Source organism: Sceloporus occidentalis, unplaced genomic scaffold, assembly GCF_023333645.1.
Source record: "Sceloporus occidentalis isolate IW3139 unplaced genomic scaffold, rSceOcc1.0.p SCAF_56, whole genome shotgun sequence".
Classification (NCBI taxonomy): Eukaryota; Metazoa; Chordata; class Lepidosauria; order Squamata; family Phrynosomatidae; genus Sceloporus; species Sceloporus occidentalis.
The window spans coordinates 5,716,167-5,733,188 of record NW_028317036.1 but is presented as its reverse complement, the minus strand read 5'-3'; the positions used below and the strand labels follow the sequence as shown (position 1 = coordinate 5,733,188).

Sequence of the window (17,022 nt, the reverse complement as noted above, 5' to 3'; positions counted from 1 at the left end):
TAATGTTGTGGTCGTTATGTAAATGTATATCTTAAATATATGGCTTTCTTTCTACAAACCGACATTTAATACTGGAGATTTAGCAAAATACCCTGCGTCAGCAGCTGTAGTCGATGCCCTGTGATGAATGAATTTCAAATGAAATCTAAATGCACATACGTTTTAATGCACTTTATAAAGCAAGCTTCACATATGCATGTGACGATAACCCGTTTGTAATTAATTTTAGGTATAGCTGTCGCTGTACTTCTTTGTTGCAATTTGTTAAGTCACATATGTCCCAAACAGGCAAAAAATTAAAATAAGCTAATGTATGCCTTATCGTTGAAATTGCTACTAATGAAGTCATTCCTTTACAGTTGCAAAGTACTGTTTATGGCACAGTTTGCGTTACATGTTTATGGAAAGACTAGTTCAGCTGTAAATGTTTGACCTTCTAGTATTTTACCGATGTGGACTATTTCTTTAGCATATCTCTATTTTCCATAAACATCCAATTATGTCATAAATATGTAAAAGGTTCAGAATTCCAATGCAACACGTTGCTAAATTGAATGTTTTGCTTGAATAATGACTTGCCAGTTTTGCGTGATATATAGAAGAGGTAAATGCTCCATGAATGAATTTACGGAACTGTTATGCTTTATTTATATTCGCTATATGCAGAAATTCATTTAACTAACTGCAGTTTTCTTTTTGTCCTTTTGATCTTACACTTTGTTTGCTGTCCTCAGCCATCTTGTATTGATACAGAGTCATCTCACTCCTCACCATGCCCACATTCCAGCCCCGCAACATTGTCAACTGAGTTGCGCAGGAGATGTAAGGAGAAGGCTCAAAAATCAGTAGGATGTGAGCCATACCCTCTCACGACTCAGATGTCGTCTGAGTCCGAATGGGACTCAGGACAAAAAGGGGTGTTGTACCCAGATGAACAAGAGGTGGCTGTAAGCTATAAGCAGCAGCCTAGCAAAGATGGCACTCTGTTCTCCTTCTCCTTGCATCTTCCACATTCATTTCCTTCTCTTCTGGATGATGATGGCTACCTTTCCTTTCCTAACATGTCTGAAACCAACTTCCTGCCTGAAAGTTTGCAATATTACCTTCCGATCCGATCCCCATCTCTCGTGCCATGCTTCCTGTTCATCTTTTTCTTTCTGCTTTCCGCCTCTTTCTCCGTGCCATATGCCCTCACGCTCTCTTTTCCTTTGGCTATGTGCCTCTGCTACCTGGAGCCCAAGGCGGTCTCCTTGAGTGCCTCACTTGACAATGACCTGAGTGACAGTTCAGATGATGAGGTGTGTACCTCGGCATAGAACACATTTTATTATTTTTCTGTGTTCAGCGCTTTAGTCCTAAATGCTGCTAGATTGCAACCATATTGGTCCAACTTTCAGAGCCTCATTAATGTCTGCTTGCTAATATTTCAGAGTTTGTCCTTAGGCTACAAGGGTTAGGCACAACACTATTCACAGCATTAATTTTTTTCCATCTGATTTCAGAAAATATTTTTTAATCTTTCCCTGGGAAACTAGGTTTGATCTCTCCTATGCATATACAGTTCCCCTGCAGCTTCATGAATATAATGTACAGCGGGGCTGTCAAATGGCGATCCTTGGGCAGGATAACATGGAGTTTTTTGGGCAATGAAGTTCATATGGCCCTAAGGTCACATCATATTTTGACAGAGCAACTCCACATTATTGCTTAAAAACATAGAGCCTATAAATTAAATTAGAAATATAGTTTACATCTAGATACTCCTACCAAAGACAAAGATTAGCTTGTAGCAATGTTGACAATTAAGGACTTTTGATTTATAAGCTGGCTACACTGTACTTTGCCCTTTGTTAAAATCATTCAGTTCTACAGAGACTGCATCAGAACAATATTATGAACTCACTTTTATGAATAACAAAGTCCAGAGTGGTGCCCTGGTTTATTTTCCAGTACATGGCCATGTCCAGCTCAGTGGCCATAATGGTCATTTAAGTGGTTTTAAAAGCACTAGGTTTGTCATGTACACTGTGCTTTATCAAGGCACATCTAATTCTTTTATGCTGCTTACCACATACTTAACCAAGTATTTACATCCCTTGTAACGCAAGAAAGATATTGGTCAGCACCATGTAAGAAGTAGATGCGTTATGGAAAAATGGCTGATATGGCAGCCCTAGCTGGCGCTCACATTGTCCCCTAAAAGTTCAAAATGGCATCCCTTTCCCAGCTTGCCTCCTTTGTTAGCACAATATCACTTCTTACTTGAACTTTTCACAGAGACTTTGTGCCTGATCCTTTTTATCCATCGTCTTCTGACTACATGATGCATGTGCATTACCGTGTCTGACGTGTCTGCGTTACATGGGCTATACTCATTAAAGATGTAGTTGGTCAGAATCATTGTCTGTGCAATAACCGAGGCATAATATGTAGAAGACTAACAGGGACATATTTCTTACAGTATACATGAACCATGCTAATTCATGAAACAGTTATGCCTAATAATAATTACTGATTCAAATTGGACACCCACTGAGCAGTTGAAAGATTTTTTTAGTACCGTTTTAAGGAGAAGTCCCATAAAAATTACAATTAAATGCAACTTGCTTATCATAATCAGATATAGCAGTGAAGAAAAGTGTTTACCATTACATTTACTTAACCTTGAGATCACCTTCATAGATTACTGTTGGATATTTGAGCGCTATATTACGCTGATTAATTGTAATTATCAATGCAGTAACATCTTATTAAATTTATCAATCAGCCTTAGAGTACAACAAACCCCCAATACAGTAGCCCACCTAGCGACCTACGAATAGTCACATGTTTTACAGGTTCCTTGACTTGCGTCCCCAAAAAAGATATTGAAAAGATATTTTGTTATTTTAGGCTGAAAAATATATGCTGCACTGCGCTAGAGTCCCAACAGATTTCAAGGCGTAGAATTAACAGGAGAAAATGTGAGGTTTAACTTCTCCTTCAACACATGCAATTCTGTATTTGAAAACAATAACTCACTTTAATATTAAAGTCTATGGAGAATTCACTTGTTCGCAATTCACTTACTTTGTGATCGAAATGCAGACAAATCGGGCAAAAAATATCGACACGCAAAAAAAAAAAAAAAAATTCAAATGAGGAGCTGAAAGTCAGACCATTGTTTTAGTAGTTCAATCCGAACATTTTTTTACACCAAAATTAAAGTATAAAATGGTCTAAGAGTAGATAAATCACAGGGGGGATACATTTTTTTCTTCTTACAGTAAATACTTAGTAAAGTATATACGTGTCTTTACCTAGGAGAGTTTATAATAGAAATGACTTCTATAGTTTTTGCTATTCGTTCAGAATGTGTATGCCTTGAGTATTCCTCAAAATCTGTTCTGTTTGTTTTGCTTGTTTCTTTTTTTCGTTGGCTCTTCATTGCTATTGTTATCTACAAGGGCTTGTGATTGTGAGACAAATTATGTCCAAAGTTTTGACAACTTGGGTTTATTCTTTGTTCCCGCTTGCGCTATGGAACCTGTACCTTTTTATTACAAAATAGACTGACAGTGAACAGACGGATACTGCTGCTGACGGTGAAACCACTGCTACTGAGGTGTGTAAAACGACGCCATTAACACCAAACAGTAGGGCCATTAGAGCGATAATCTGTGTAGTTGTGTCCATGGTGTGTGTGTGTGATATTGTACATTCATGTCTCCACTCGCAGGAAGGGCCAACAAACATATTGAACAAAGAGATTTAAAATTAGAGCAGGCCGTATGAAATTACGTATACTATATTAATAGTCAAGAAGGCAAAGAAACACTTTGGAACAGGATTTCCATGATGGAGGTCTCCAACGGAATCCAGCCTCGCTATAGCATTCTGGGATGTTAGTGCATAGGACGCTGTACGTTTTAAGAAGGAAGACACCTACTCATTGCTTTAAATTATAACTGAATAATTAGGACTCTTTTTACTGAATAAAATATGTAGACGTCCCCACTACTGTCCTTTGAAATCATCTGTGGTCCTCTAACACTTGTTAATATAGAGGAGCAGTTACGTTGATATCTTAAAACATCGCATTTTAGCTAGACGCGTTTTTTAACAAAATATTTTTCACGCATAGAAAAAAAAATCAATAATCAGAATACCACAGCATGTACAACATTTCATATTTAACCCTCTTCAATATAACATCTTCTTTTAAGTCTCCAGCATTAAAGTATCATTTTTCAGAGCCTGGTTAATGGTGACTGATTCTTCTTCAGTTTTAAGTCATTTTCCGCCTACGTATCACTTGAATAGCAACAGAGTGACTCAGGGCTTACCAAAAATAATTTTTAACGTAAAAGCTAGAAGATGAAGCCAAGTTCGTTCTTTGTGAGCCAAAAGAATTGCTCAGCAGTACACACATACCTAAGGTTAATGGTTATCTATCTGCCAGAACAGTATTTGTCATCCCTCCATCATTCTGCAGAGTAACCTTGATGAGAGATTTCATATTCACTGTATTTCTTTACTATGGAGCTGAGGTCTAAAACTTGGTGAATGTTGTCTTGTTCTGCTTGTCCCGGTGCCGTGGCTCATCTACCCAGCCATTTAGGTGTGCCAAAATATTATAATAAATAATTTAAAAAAAACAACTTTTCACCTTTCTTTGCTGCCAGTCGGATCAAGAAGAAGATACAGATGTGAAAACTCAGGTACAGCCAATTAGTACTAAATGCAGATTTACTGTCATTTTTAATAATTTCCCGTGTTCCTTGTCAGCTTGCTGCAAACAAATCATTGCAAATATCATCAGTTGCATTCTCCGACATTCTGTGTGTATCTTACTGTTGCTTCTTCTCACTTTTTTCAGAATAGTCTCATTAAGCGAATACAGGGTGAAAATGTATATGTCAAACATAGTAATCTTATGTTAGAGGTTGGTATTGGTACATACCACTGCATGTCCTTGTGTGTTGGGTTTTAGCATGGACTAAGTATCCCCACCTCCTAGTTAATCGAGTGGGCTTTTTGTTGTTTTTTTGTGTTGTTTTATTTGTCTTAAGTAGAAACAAATGCTTTGTTTTTTTCTAGGTGTATTATGTTTATTGGTTTGACATATTGCTTTACTTTACATCAGCAGATGTAGCTTTATATAGCTTTATTCGTATGCACTGTACACCCTCACACATCACGTTTTATTCTAATTTTCCCCAAAGCTTCACGTTTTCACCCAAATGTTGTTAATGGTTGGAAGAAAAAGGAATAAAAAAAGAGACAACCTAGTATTATCTGGTGTTCTTTGTACTAACCTATGTGTTTTCAGATACTTCTCCCTGTTTTTGCTGGAATGGCAAGCAACTGAAACATCTTAATTTCCATCAGTGCTTGCTTTTCTGGCAACAAAGGGATGTGGAAAGAAAAATCTGATTAATCAATAGGTGGTTCGATCGTTCTTTCCGTATAGGAGTTTGACCGGAAACAAGAGGAGTTGATGAAACACCAAACTAACATAAGCGAGCTGAAAAGGACATTTTTGGAAACAGCAGCAGATACCACCGTTGGCAGTGAATGGGAAAAAAGGCTTTCTTCTTCTCCTGTGAGACTCGCTGCGAGGCAAGAAGACGCGCCAATGATCGAACCACTTGTGCCTGAAGAAGTACGTTCCCGATGTATCTCTTTGAGTAAACATCATGTATTGCTTATAGTCTAAGAAAACAACAAACATATTCATGTGCATAAATTGTATTATTTACAAATATAATGCCAAAGTACTGTTGTATGCCCATTTGTTGGTTATTACATTTTACGTGAAGTATACATTCAAGCCCCAGTAGTAATTGATTTGACATAGGGGTCCAATTGAAAACCATGCATACATTATTTCACTAGGTAGAAATTTAGACTTTTTTCTCTCGTTCCTCCTCCTCTTATTTATATCTAATAAAATGTGAAGCATGCTGAGGCACTGAATTATACCATCCTTCCTGCACATGTGCTGCCATGCCCTTGTTGAAATCAATGCCAGTAGTGACAGCCAATCTCAAGAACAAGGCTGACAAGGATTATAACAGGTTACAAAGTTTATGAAGAGTTACAAAAGTATGGCATGTGAGTGGCAAAATAGCCAACGGTATCATATTTGACAGCGGGGTTAGCCAACCTAAAAAAGGAATAGTAAGCAATATATACATGTGTTAGCCATGTGAAAACACTGCAGGGATGTGCAGGGAAGCAGGTAATTGGAAGTGTATAGCACTGTGCTGTTTTGTCTCCTTATCTATCATGAAGAGAGACTTCAAAGCTAAACTTCTAGCACAAATAACTGAGAAAAACAGTTTGTTTTTTTTGAGTCTTGAAAGCAAAGATTGTACATGAACAATTTTATTAATACCATATAAAAACAAGCTTGGTTTTATTTTTCCCCCCAACTATTATTTGTTCTATAGATCAAAGATGACAAGGAGAAATCTGAAAAGTTGGCCAGTTTGGAAATGACTAGCTATTCAATGCTAGAGTCTCAGGTAAATAATGGCTCCATTTGCAATACAATGATTTATTAAAGAGTTCTGAATTGTTGTTTCTCCTATATGAGGCCATTTGCAGTGTGAGAGCTAAGGGGTTAAACGGCATAAAACTTTTCATGTTTATATATGTTTACTATTTATCAGGTCTAGACTTATTAATACTCTTAAGAGTATTAATGCTGTAAGTTTGCAATAGTAATGTTAGTGGGTAAGTAAATGATGGAACGTGCATTTCTGTAGTTCAGTATGATGAAAGGTTTATACAGAATGAATTCAGGAGTGCATCTGTGTTGCATTCTCCAGAATGCTCTGTGTTCATTCTTGCATATCATTATTCATTCATATGCTAGGTTTATTACTCATGTGGTGTTTACTCTTGAAAGATGGCGATAGGGGTGCAGCGAACTGCACTGAATCCATTGTTGTGTTTTGAATTCAAGTACAATTCTTCTGATTCTTGTTGGCTTTTCTTCCACTAGCCAGGGGACATAGTGAAGAAGCTTCGGGAAGCAAGAGCCACTAGCCCTGTGGCTACTTCTCATCAAATCACTATGCAGAAAACTATCCCAACATCCCCTGAGGTTATTTTTTATTCCTTTAATCTAGATCAGTTCTTCCAGTGCACATGTAAAACAAGTTTTCCATTTATTAAGTGAATTTGATAAATTGTCAGAATTCCAGAAATCCTAGCAAAAAAAAAGCAAATAAAAGCGGATTAGCTCATAGTTTAGCAAAGCCCTGAACACAGGCTTGGATTCACATCTCTGACATACACTGTAACTAAAGCATAACAATGTAATAAATACAGTCACACTGAATGCACAATATTAATGACAAACGTAGATCAGGGATGTGTTTTGTAGTGATCCTGTATAGCCATAGCAAATAGGTATTCTAACTTAGCTTTTATATCTCACATATAGGGCACAGAGGATTGGGTTATTATAGACAAAGTACCCATTAAGGTAGTTGATGGTGAATCAAAAAGCATTGTGACTTACAAGGTGACAACTGTGAGCGGGGAGACCCCAGCTGGAACATATAAAACCAGTCCTATTGGCAGCCAGACTCTGGAAGCCTTGAAAATGGAGATTAGAGCCAGAGAAGAGGAGAGCAAACAGAAAATGTATACATTAGGAAAGTCGTATGACGCGGTTTCGGGTAAAATTGTAACTATGACGAGCAAAGCAAAAGAAGGGGACAAGGTGCTGCAGCCTTCGTCATTTGAAGTCCTTCAAAAACTGGAAAAGGATATTTCTGAAACTGTGAAAATTATTCCAGTTACGGGAGAGTATGAGATCCTAGAGTCTGTGAGTGATGAAAAGAGTAAGAAAACACCGGAAGGGCCAGCTATAAAAAGGAAAATGTCAGAGTCACTGGCAACCATCAAAGAGGCAGACTCTCAGCTGGCTAGTCCCATAGAAGAAAGTCTGAAGAAAGTCCAGGATATGGACGTGGAAATGAAGTTTATTGAAAGTGTGAAACTTGAGAAGGGTGGTGGATATTCCGATTATGAAATCATTAAAACAGATGTCCCTGTTTGGAAGGACAAGAAGCTTTCTGAGTGGAGATACACAAGAGACCAGCCCTTCACCATCGCAACTGCCCATTATGTCACTGAGTCGGCTGCATCCAAAGTGGTGGTAACAAGTGGCAATGACTCTCTGCCCTTGTGTTAAAGATTTTAAAAGCATGAATTATAAACATCCCTTGCTTCACAGTACCCTTCCACTTGCTGCTTGGCTTTTTGTTGGCAGCCAACCTCTATTTATTTATTTTTGTTTATTTTATTATGAGCAATGCAGCCGCAGCGGGCATTATATTCTTAGGCTTTTTAAGTGAAATACAGTGGTATATGCAATATCGATTAATATGCGCTTCACTCGGCAATCTCCCAGATCTAACAATCATGGGCCCTATTCAACAAAACTTGATTCGTATGCAGTGAAAAAATCTAACCATCAGTTTTGCGAAATGACTTTGCATTTTGGTTGATTCTGCACCTTCTTATACAAAGGAAACATTTTTGGAATATTATTACTTATTACTAATCTATTTTCTTTATATGGCACCAACAATTTACACAGTGCTTCTTATATATATTCAAGAGGAAAGACAAGACAAGACTAGAATAGACACATCTTTAAGACAAACCGATCCATTAGGTTAAGAGCGCCCTGCTCGCTAGCTTACAATCTAGAATACCCCCGAATATAGTTTCCCTAATGGTGCAAATATGTGTAACCAAAAAATCTGTACAATTGTCAGTTTCAGAATTTTGAAAATGGGGATTTCCCTGATTTTCAGTTATTTTAGTTCTGTTGATTGGCTTTACCATCGGGTGATCCACCTTAACAGAGTTGGCTATAATGGAGTATCTTTTACAAAGCTGCGATCAGCTTGCTATTCAAATACAAGAGTGATAGGTACAGAAAGTGTGGACACTGTGAAAGTGATCAATATACTCTCGTCTAGTGTCTGTGGAAACTATTTTATGCAGAAACTATGTAATCCGGCCATGAATCAACCGTATGTAGCATTTAGTCACATTTGTTGCAAGACAGGGAATATAAATTAAGTGAATAGTCAGTAGCCTCAGCCTTTTGATCAGGGCTCTGCTTGCTGATGGCCCCTGGGATGTATTTGCCAAAAAAAGTAAAAAAAAAATGACTGCCCCTTTGAAATATAATCTATGAGTATTTTTGAACACCTGGCGTTTTTGTTTCACATTATCGTGTATTTTCTTTATTATCACTCTTACAACAGTAAACGACGAAACAATGTGGCTCTCGCATTCATCGGAATAGCTGGTTTATGACCAGATTACATTTCTCGAACACCAAAGAAGTGATTTCCACAGGTCATGGTGGGAAATATTGGCATACAAATTTCTCCGTTAGACGCTATACCCTCCAAACTCCTGGATGCAAATTATACAAAAACCCCAATTCCTGAACATAGGATGAAAAAAAAATGAAAATCATGTTCCGTCTTCCCAGGAGATATAATATAAGCCATGCTGTAGGGTTTTTCACGTGTGTTGAAGATCCTACGCTTCTTTTAGGTTGTTGAATAGGGCCCTCTGCTTTATGGCTTTTCTTACAGGCATAACAGATGTATGCTGATTTTACTTTCCCTGTCTGCCCTGTTTATTTTCTTTCCTTACCGTTTTCATATTCTGTACCGTACTTCAACTAACATCAAAACACGTATTGTGCTATATTCTCTGTGTCTTGTCTTTATCTGTGTCGCACCAGTTCTCCTTCTAAGTCCTCCTTAACTCCCTAAATGTATACTTCCATATCCTTATCCTCTTACTCCCTTATGTTTCACCCTCTCGCTTGTTTCTTAATCCTTTATTGTCTGTTTTCTTACATCTCATTTCTTTGTCTGTTTAGACCAAACAATCCACTGGTGAAACAAACATGGAAGGTTCTGATATCTACAGTTTATTAGACTCTACCAGAAAGCCATCTGAGTTCATAGGAGAGGTTTCTACAACTTCCCAAACCTGGGCTCAGGTGGCTGTTGATATTATTCATCTCTTTATGGCGACCTTAGTGGTTTTATGGCATTTTCTGGGCTGTTTTAAGAGATGTACTAAAGAGGCCATGCAGTGCAAAGCAATGTGATGCAGGAAGCTCTGCGTGGATGTGAATATTTCTAGAGATAATTACTTCAAAGTATATTTAATGACTGCATAAATCATGCAGCTTCTGGTTATTTCCATGCGAAGTATTTGATTTTAATGAGTCCTAATTTAAAATAAAATATAGGGGAGAGAGAAGAAAAATAACCTATTTAAATTTGAAACAGAGGTAGGTTCTTTTGCTATGGTCTAATTAAGGTCTAATGAAATGATTATAGAAGAATATAGATTATTTATCATTTGACCAAACAGCTGAATGCCTTAGCTACTGAACTTAAATCAAGTATACGTTATGTGCAAATGTGGATCTCTCATTTTTAAACCACTGTAGGCTATCGGGGACATAAAGTACGGTGACACGTTTCATGGTCGCTTGTGTGCGGGATAATGCTTAATTACCTTATAATATGACATTAACATTTAGCTCCTTAGTCGTTTGTATAAGAGCTGTCAGCTGTAAAGTGCTTCATGCAGAATCCAAAGCTTTCACTCATACAAGGTCACAGCGGCCATGGGTGACTGATAGCCATGAAACCAGGAATGAAGGCCATCGCCAGCCAAAGCCATGGATTTCGCTAATTTCAGTAAAGGGTCAAAACCTCTATCACATGTAATCCTTTATCTAAATTATTCGTTTTTTTAATCGCATTTTATGTCCGAGAGACCATAAAAATGTATTTCGTCTGATACGTGGTGATAGGTGGAGAATATTGCTGGACTCCAGAGTACTTAATATTCCTAACAAAGTTTTATAGCACAAAAATGTATGGACTAAAGTATAGAATTAAAAAAAAAGGCCATATTTCAAAAATAATTGGCCATAAAAGTCATCTTAGTCATTTGTTATTGTTGGGATTGTTTAAGTTATATTTACTTATAACTAATGTGTAGACTGGATCCTCAATCACAGAGATTTAATAACGCTGTGTTTTTCCTTACAGAAAATGGAGACAAAAACAGAGTGGTCAACCAGTGTCCAAGAGCACGCAGAACAGAAAACGACAGAGAAGGTTGTGCGGGGCATGGTCCATGTTGAGGAGAATCAAGTGGGCAGTATGCATGCAAGCAGGGACGCAACTGAGCTGGCCGCGGCTCAGGCAGTGTCGGTTATTGCTTCTAGCTTAGACGGGGATGGGTGTTCTGCGCTGACAACAAAGGCTAATGAAGATATGGCTGTTGATGCTTCTGTTTGTTACGTGCAAGAGGAGGAGCATGGCGCAGAGATTCATGATTCAGAGACATTGGATGGCAAGCCTCTCACCGAGGTAACTGGTTAACACTGTGAGCCTTAAAGAGGCAGTCATGCCCAAATGGTTTTTTTTTTTCCAAGGAAATGTGAAGCAAAGTAAGTTTGGTTCACCAGCCCTGTATGTGTTGCATCTGCACAACTTTTCATCACAAGCCTCTTGGTATCACAGGCTCGTACGTGTACAGACATGGATGTATGCAAACACACATCCCTAGTGCTTTTCCTCCATGCTTGTGGTCTAACGCAGGAACCTGTTAGGTTAGAATGTTTATAGAAAGAGATTTTTAGAAAAATATTTTTTTTTAATGGGTTGACTGTCCCTTTAAAGTGCTGTCATTGTGCAGTCAATAATATGTTAATTCACTGTAATTCCTGTGTCAGTGCTTTGCAGAGCCTTGGGCTTCAGAAGAACATTGGAGGTTAAATATGATGGCCAGCCCCTGAGTAAAGTGCTAAATGTAGTGTAGCCTCCATAGCAAGCACATGAATGTCCCTCGATTTTTACTATTTGACACTAGAAGTGCTTTACTTACATAACACCCATTTTGTTCAAGCATACTGTTGGGTATAAGATTGCAGTTTGTTTCTCCTCTTCGGTATGCCCGCTGTTTAGAAGGTGGATCCACTTTAACGTGAAACCCAAGTCAACTAGTGTGCCCAATCAGATTTATGTGTTTAGCGTTCCTAACACATTCAAATCACTCTGCAATCTGATCCAAAATCTGCTTCATGGCCATGCTTAGTCTTGTCTGTTTCCTTGGTTTAAATCAAGCGCATCAGCACTGATAGCCCTTCGCATTGTACATACGGATTTTATCACATCCCCTATCTGCAAATGTTTAAAGTCCATTAAGTTCATCAGTGTTCATACTATCAGATAGCTAAACGTGACACTGCTTGATATGTATTTGGGGTAAGAACTGGCAACTGTATTTTCCTGAAAATTTTCCTTTGAAGCCTAACTCAACCCAGAAACTGCCACTACATTAAAGCCATTAAATGCCAAAAAAAAAATTACCGTAGAACATTCAAATAAAAATCTAGCATGCGCACAGATGACAGATGATAAATATTGAATGATATTTTTACAAGCTAAAAAGTGAATGCACCTTCAAGGCTTTGTCTTGGCAATGGTTTTGCTTCATTTTCTAAAGTTTTAATGGCAGCTCAGCTGTGAAAGTTGCATTCATTGGCTCATAAACGTAACTGGATTCTGTTTGTGCAAAAGTGGTGTGGTTAGGCATGGCCTACACTATGTTGTGCTTAACTTGATTTCATATAAAATTACATTTTTAATAACGCAGGAAATTGGCTTTTACGAACCCCATTTTCTCATTTCGATATCTCGTTAGGGTCACATCTTAAGTTTTGTCGTTTGTTTTAAACACAGTCACCTGTTGTGAAAACAGAGATCATCACCTTTGGTACCATCTCAGAAGGAGAGAAGCCAGATACCTCCACCAAGGACGTTCCTGTAGTACACACAGAAACAAAAACCATAACCTACGAATCATCTGAGGTAGGCAAGAAAGTAACAACTAGTACAATCCTTTAATATGTATCTCAGTGAAAAAAAAAGGTGCTAATAAAATGCTGTATGGAATGCAGAGCAAAAATAGGCGAGGATGCGTATTGTGTTTTTTACTGCATCACGTGGAATTATGCCAAAGAAAAAAGGCAACTCAAATTATTTTAAATGATACAGTTGGTATAAAAAGAGGTTTCCAGTCGAGAAAGAATAAAACCTTAAAATTGATCTACACCCTGTGTTTTTGGGAATATGGCTGGAAATAAGGGAAAGGATGACCCAGTGTTAAACTCTACCCAGGTATCACACCACGATCGCAAAGAGCTCTCTTGCCAGGGTTGGTAACAGTTGTCAGGCCTTGTGATATCTTTCTTGGGTGATATAGTGTGGTTTAATTAACTACCGCTGTCACAAAAGTCTTCACGTGGGTATAAACCGTTTAAATGGGTAACTTGTAGAATTATGGCATGATGCTACTTAGCAAGTCAAAGTCTATGCTCAGAATTTGTATAAACGTTTAAATGACCATAAAATCTTATCAACACATGATTTGGATTTCTGTAGCAAGACAATGCGTCAGTTGGGTTGATCTTGAGTTGAATTTAGATTGCCATGACAAACTATATATACTATATGGTGAAGAATGTGTGTACAGTTTTCTTTTCCCATAGATTCCCAAGATAATCAAAAAGATAAGTTTTTGTAATGTGGGGGGGACACTGCCACCTCATGGTCACGCACAAGAATGTCTTCAATGCCTATTATTATTTTTTGTTTTATATAGCTCCGTCATATTCCGTAGGACATAATAAGTAATACATAACATAACATTTTGACTTACAGGAACAACAGGTGAGGAGGGCCCGGATCAAACGAGTGTACATATTTTCTATACACAAAACATATACCATCACAAAAAACCCCACCTATCTAAGGCATAAATATTGCGGGTTCCGTCACACTGTGCAGCCATATATTGCTTACCTCGAGTTTGGCGTGACGAGTCCTAATTTTTTATGGCTATATTGCTTACCAAGGAGATGAATCAGTAGGACAGCTTTGCATTTTTTACCCAAAAAAAGACGCAATTTAAAGCCTCCTCTGGACACCATTAATGAGGCTCCTGTGTGGCAGGAGGGGCTGCTCAGCCCTAAGGTTTGGTCAGAACCTACAAATACACAGTGCGCAAAAAATATATACAAAATAAGGGAGCACACAACCTCTAAAGCATAAAAGACACATTCACATTCCCGGGTTGCTACTAGAATAATAACGACCAATAAATACACAAAACAAAGCAAGACTAAAGTCATACCCAGCGAATACCATTCAGAAAACAAATTGCGGGATTTAGAAGGTTGTCCAATTTTAACATTTCATTTTTGTTTTATTTGTAGATGGGCTCCCGTGTAGACACAGATCCCGGCGTATTAATGAGTGCTCAGACCATTACGTCAGAAACTCTTGGCACCACGACTACCACACATATCACCAAGGTAAGTGTTTGTGATGTTGTATGCATTGTATGTTCTATAATAATTGTGCTAAACCATGAATATTATTTTTAGAGATATTCTCTTTGATTTAGTGACATGAGAACATGAGCTCAGGAAGTTAATAACTGCACAAGGCATGGATTGGGGGGGAAAGAATAAAATCTAATTATTTGGTTTTCTTTGCATAAAAAGGGTTCCGAGTTGTAAACTCTAAAATGTACATATATAAATGTAAAAGCTGTCCTTTTAGTCATGTTCAACCAGCGTACTAATTGTTGATTTTGCTAACCCCGTAAACAATAGGCATGGGAAGATGTAACCATTACCTAATGATCAAAGTTGGTTCTTATTCCGTTTGTGTTTTGTTTGTTTTTTCCTGTAGACTGTGAAAGGGGGCATTTCTGAAACCAGAATCGAAAAGCGAATAGTGATTACAGGGGATGCAGACATTGACCACGATCAGGTAAACTATTTACTTAGGAGCCAGGTAGAATTTGCAGTAACAAAGTATGACTTAACAGGTTCATATCTGACTATTGCCTCTAAAACCAGCCAATTCCTCCAAAATATAAATGTGTACCAGACACACATGTGAACGCTCACATAAATGTCACTTTGAATGGGTTAAGCATCCAACCTGTCAAACACCTGTAATTGGTATGATTTTCTAAATGATTTGTGTTTAATTGTCTTTCCTCATTTGTAAATTGTGTAACTCTCTCCTGCCACTGATCATGCATGTTCCACCTCCTCTTTGTTTTCGCCCCCTTGTGATTTCCTTGCGTTAGGCGCTGGCTCAGGCAATTAAAGAGGCCAAAGAGCAGCACCCTGACATGTCAGTGACCAAAGTAGTGGTACATAAAGAAACAGAAATCACACCTGAAGATGGGGAGGACTGACCACAGGTAAGAATAAGAGCTGACTTTCATGAGCAACCCGCAGGCTAGCATGTGCAAAAAAAGGCATCCTCCCCTTGCTTACGATATACTCCCTGAATTTCTGTTCTCTGTTTTGCATGAGCCAATGAAATTTTAACTCTAACATATTCCAATCCTGGCAATCTGCATGGAAGGCTGTCAAGCTTTGAACCTTATATCTTACATTTCAGTGCATGTATACATTCTAATGCACCACTACCACTCAAAGTAAGGGTTCAGTGGCTGGTGTCAACACTTCTCCTTCATTCACCTTAAAGGGGCATTACCTTCGGGGGGGGGGGAATCAATGTTTTTAATCAAATTGCTATTTAATAAATGAGGACATTTTGGAATGAACTGCCCCTTTAACCAGTGTTTGTCATGGTTTTGTATCCCATCATAACTTTGCTTCTAATTCAGTCTGCGTCCAACATCTCATCACACGTGGCTCTTAAAACAGTGATTGGTCAGTGGCTTTAGTGTCATCATACTATTTTCCATTGCATCAGTTTTACACGGACATAAGTGTCTCTTTTTATCGCTTGCGTTGTGTTTTGGGTGCAGAATGACCTCTTAATGGCTGCCTATTCAGCTTCTTTGTTACAGCGTGAAACTAATGAAGTTGTTTGCTTTTAGTATATATATATATATATATCTGGCTTGTGTGTGCATCCCTGCTAACAGCGCTACACCCTGAAAAATAAGCAATTTGTGATTTCAGTGAAGTCGTCTACTCTCCTCGTTGGCGGATTAAATGAGTCCGCTCGGTTTCTAACCATGGATGTCGTTTGTCATTTTTTACAGCAAGAATAACTAAGCTTGGAAATTAGCTGTCATGTAAAGAGGAATATGAAAGCCTATGCGGAATGACAGACCCAACTTGGCTGACTTCTGTCCTTGGGAAATTCCAGTCCAGAAGGATTTAGCTTGATCATTTATAAAGAGACCGACCGACATGTTTTCCCATTGAAAGCAATGCAATTCAGCATAATTAAATCAGTATTGCATGAAGCAACTTTAAAAACAAGGCAGCATTCTTATTTTCCTTGTCTAAGTTTCCAGCTATACCTGCACGTTCACACATGACAATACTATAAGCAGTCAACCTATTGTAGAGCTTAAACAGTCCATGCCTTTATCCTTAAATTCTCAACAGAACGCCATTTCGTTTGGTGACAAGCCTTTGTTTACAAAAAGAAAACGCAAACAAATTGAAGAATACCCTAAAATGCCCAGATGCTTTATGGGTACCATGTATGTTTTACCATACCTTATATGTGCCAAGAACTCGCTTTACTCAGTGAACCACTTGAATATTGTATCGTTTTATCTGGTTTTATTATCATTACCCGAGAAAATAAAAAAATAAAAAAGGATGACTCCTTAAGTCTTGTGAAACTATTTAAATGCTGATAAAGTGCAGTTTGTACATCCGATTTAATAACACGAGGTGGTAATTACTTTAGTATTTTAACTTGGAATCAATATTTTGTTTGTTTTTGTTAGCATTGTTGAACTGGATCCAGCCGACGTGAAGTTAGCATATACAAAAATTAGATGTGTTACATTATATATGTCTTTTTGGAAAGAGCACTCGTGTTCCTATAGTTTAACAATTCTCATCATAGTTACTTTAGCATAGTCTGGTTAATAGTTTTTTCCTTTTGAGCC

At 38.0% G+C, this 17,022-nt stretch overlaps 1 protein-coding gene across 1 annotated transcript in view; it reads left to right on the top strand.

Annotated features, from left to right (window-relative positions):
* The window catches only part of LOC149287864 (band 4.1-like protein 3), a 57,219-nt gene extending 41,886 nt beyond the window's left edge, over positions 1 to 15,333 (top strand). Inside the window, exons 12-24 of the mRNA XM_089492453.1 lie at positions 735 to 1,298; positions 3,551 to 3,604; positions 4,665 to 4,700; positions 4,859 to 4,924; positions 5,453 to 5,644; positions 6,435 to 6,509; positions 7,436 to 8,155; positions 9,911 to 10,033; positions 11,103 to 11,426; positions 12,801 to 12,929; positions 14,336 to 14,434; positions 14,817 to 14,897; positions 15,223 to 15,333. Of these exons, the coding sequence (XP_089348579.1) occupies positions 735 to 1,298; positions 3,551 to 3,604; positions 4,665 to 4,700; positions 4,859 to 4,924; positions 5,453 to 5,644; positions 6,435 to 6,509; positions 7,436 to 8,155; positions 9,911 to 10,033; positions 11,103 to 11,426; positions 12,801 to 12,929; positions 14,336 to 14,434; positions 14,817 to 14,897; positions 15,223 to 15,333 (2,574 nt within the window). The remainder of the gene's footprint in view (positions 1 to 734; positions 1,299 to 3,550; positions 3,605 to 4,664; positions 4,701 to 4,858; positions 4,925 to 5,452; positions 5,645 to 6,434; positions 6,510 to 7,435; positions 8,156 to 9,910; positions 10,034 to 11,102; positions 11,427 to 12,800; positions 12,930 to 14,335; positions 14,435 to 14,816; positions 14,898 to 15,222) is intronic.
* Positions 15,334 to 17,022: the final 1,689 nt, after the last annotated feature.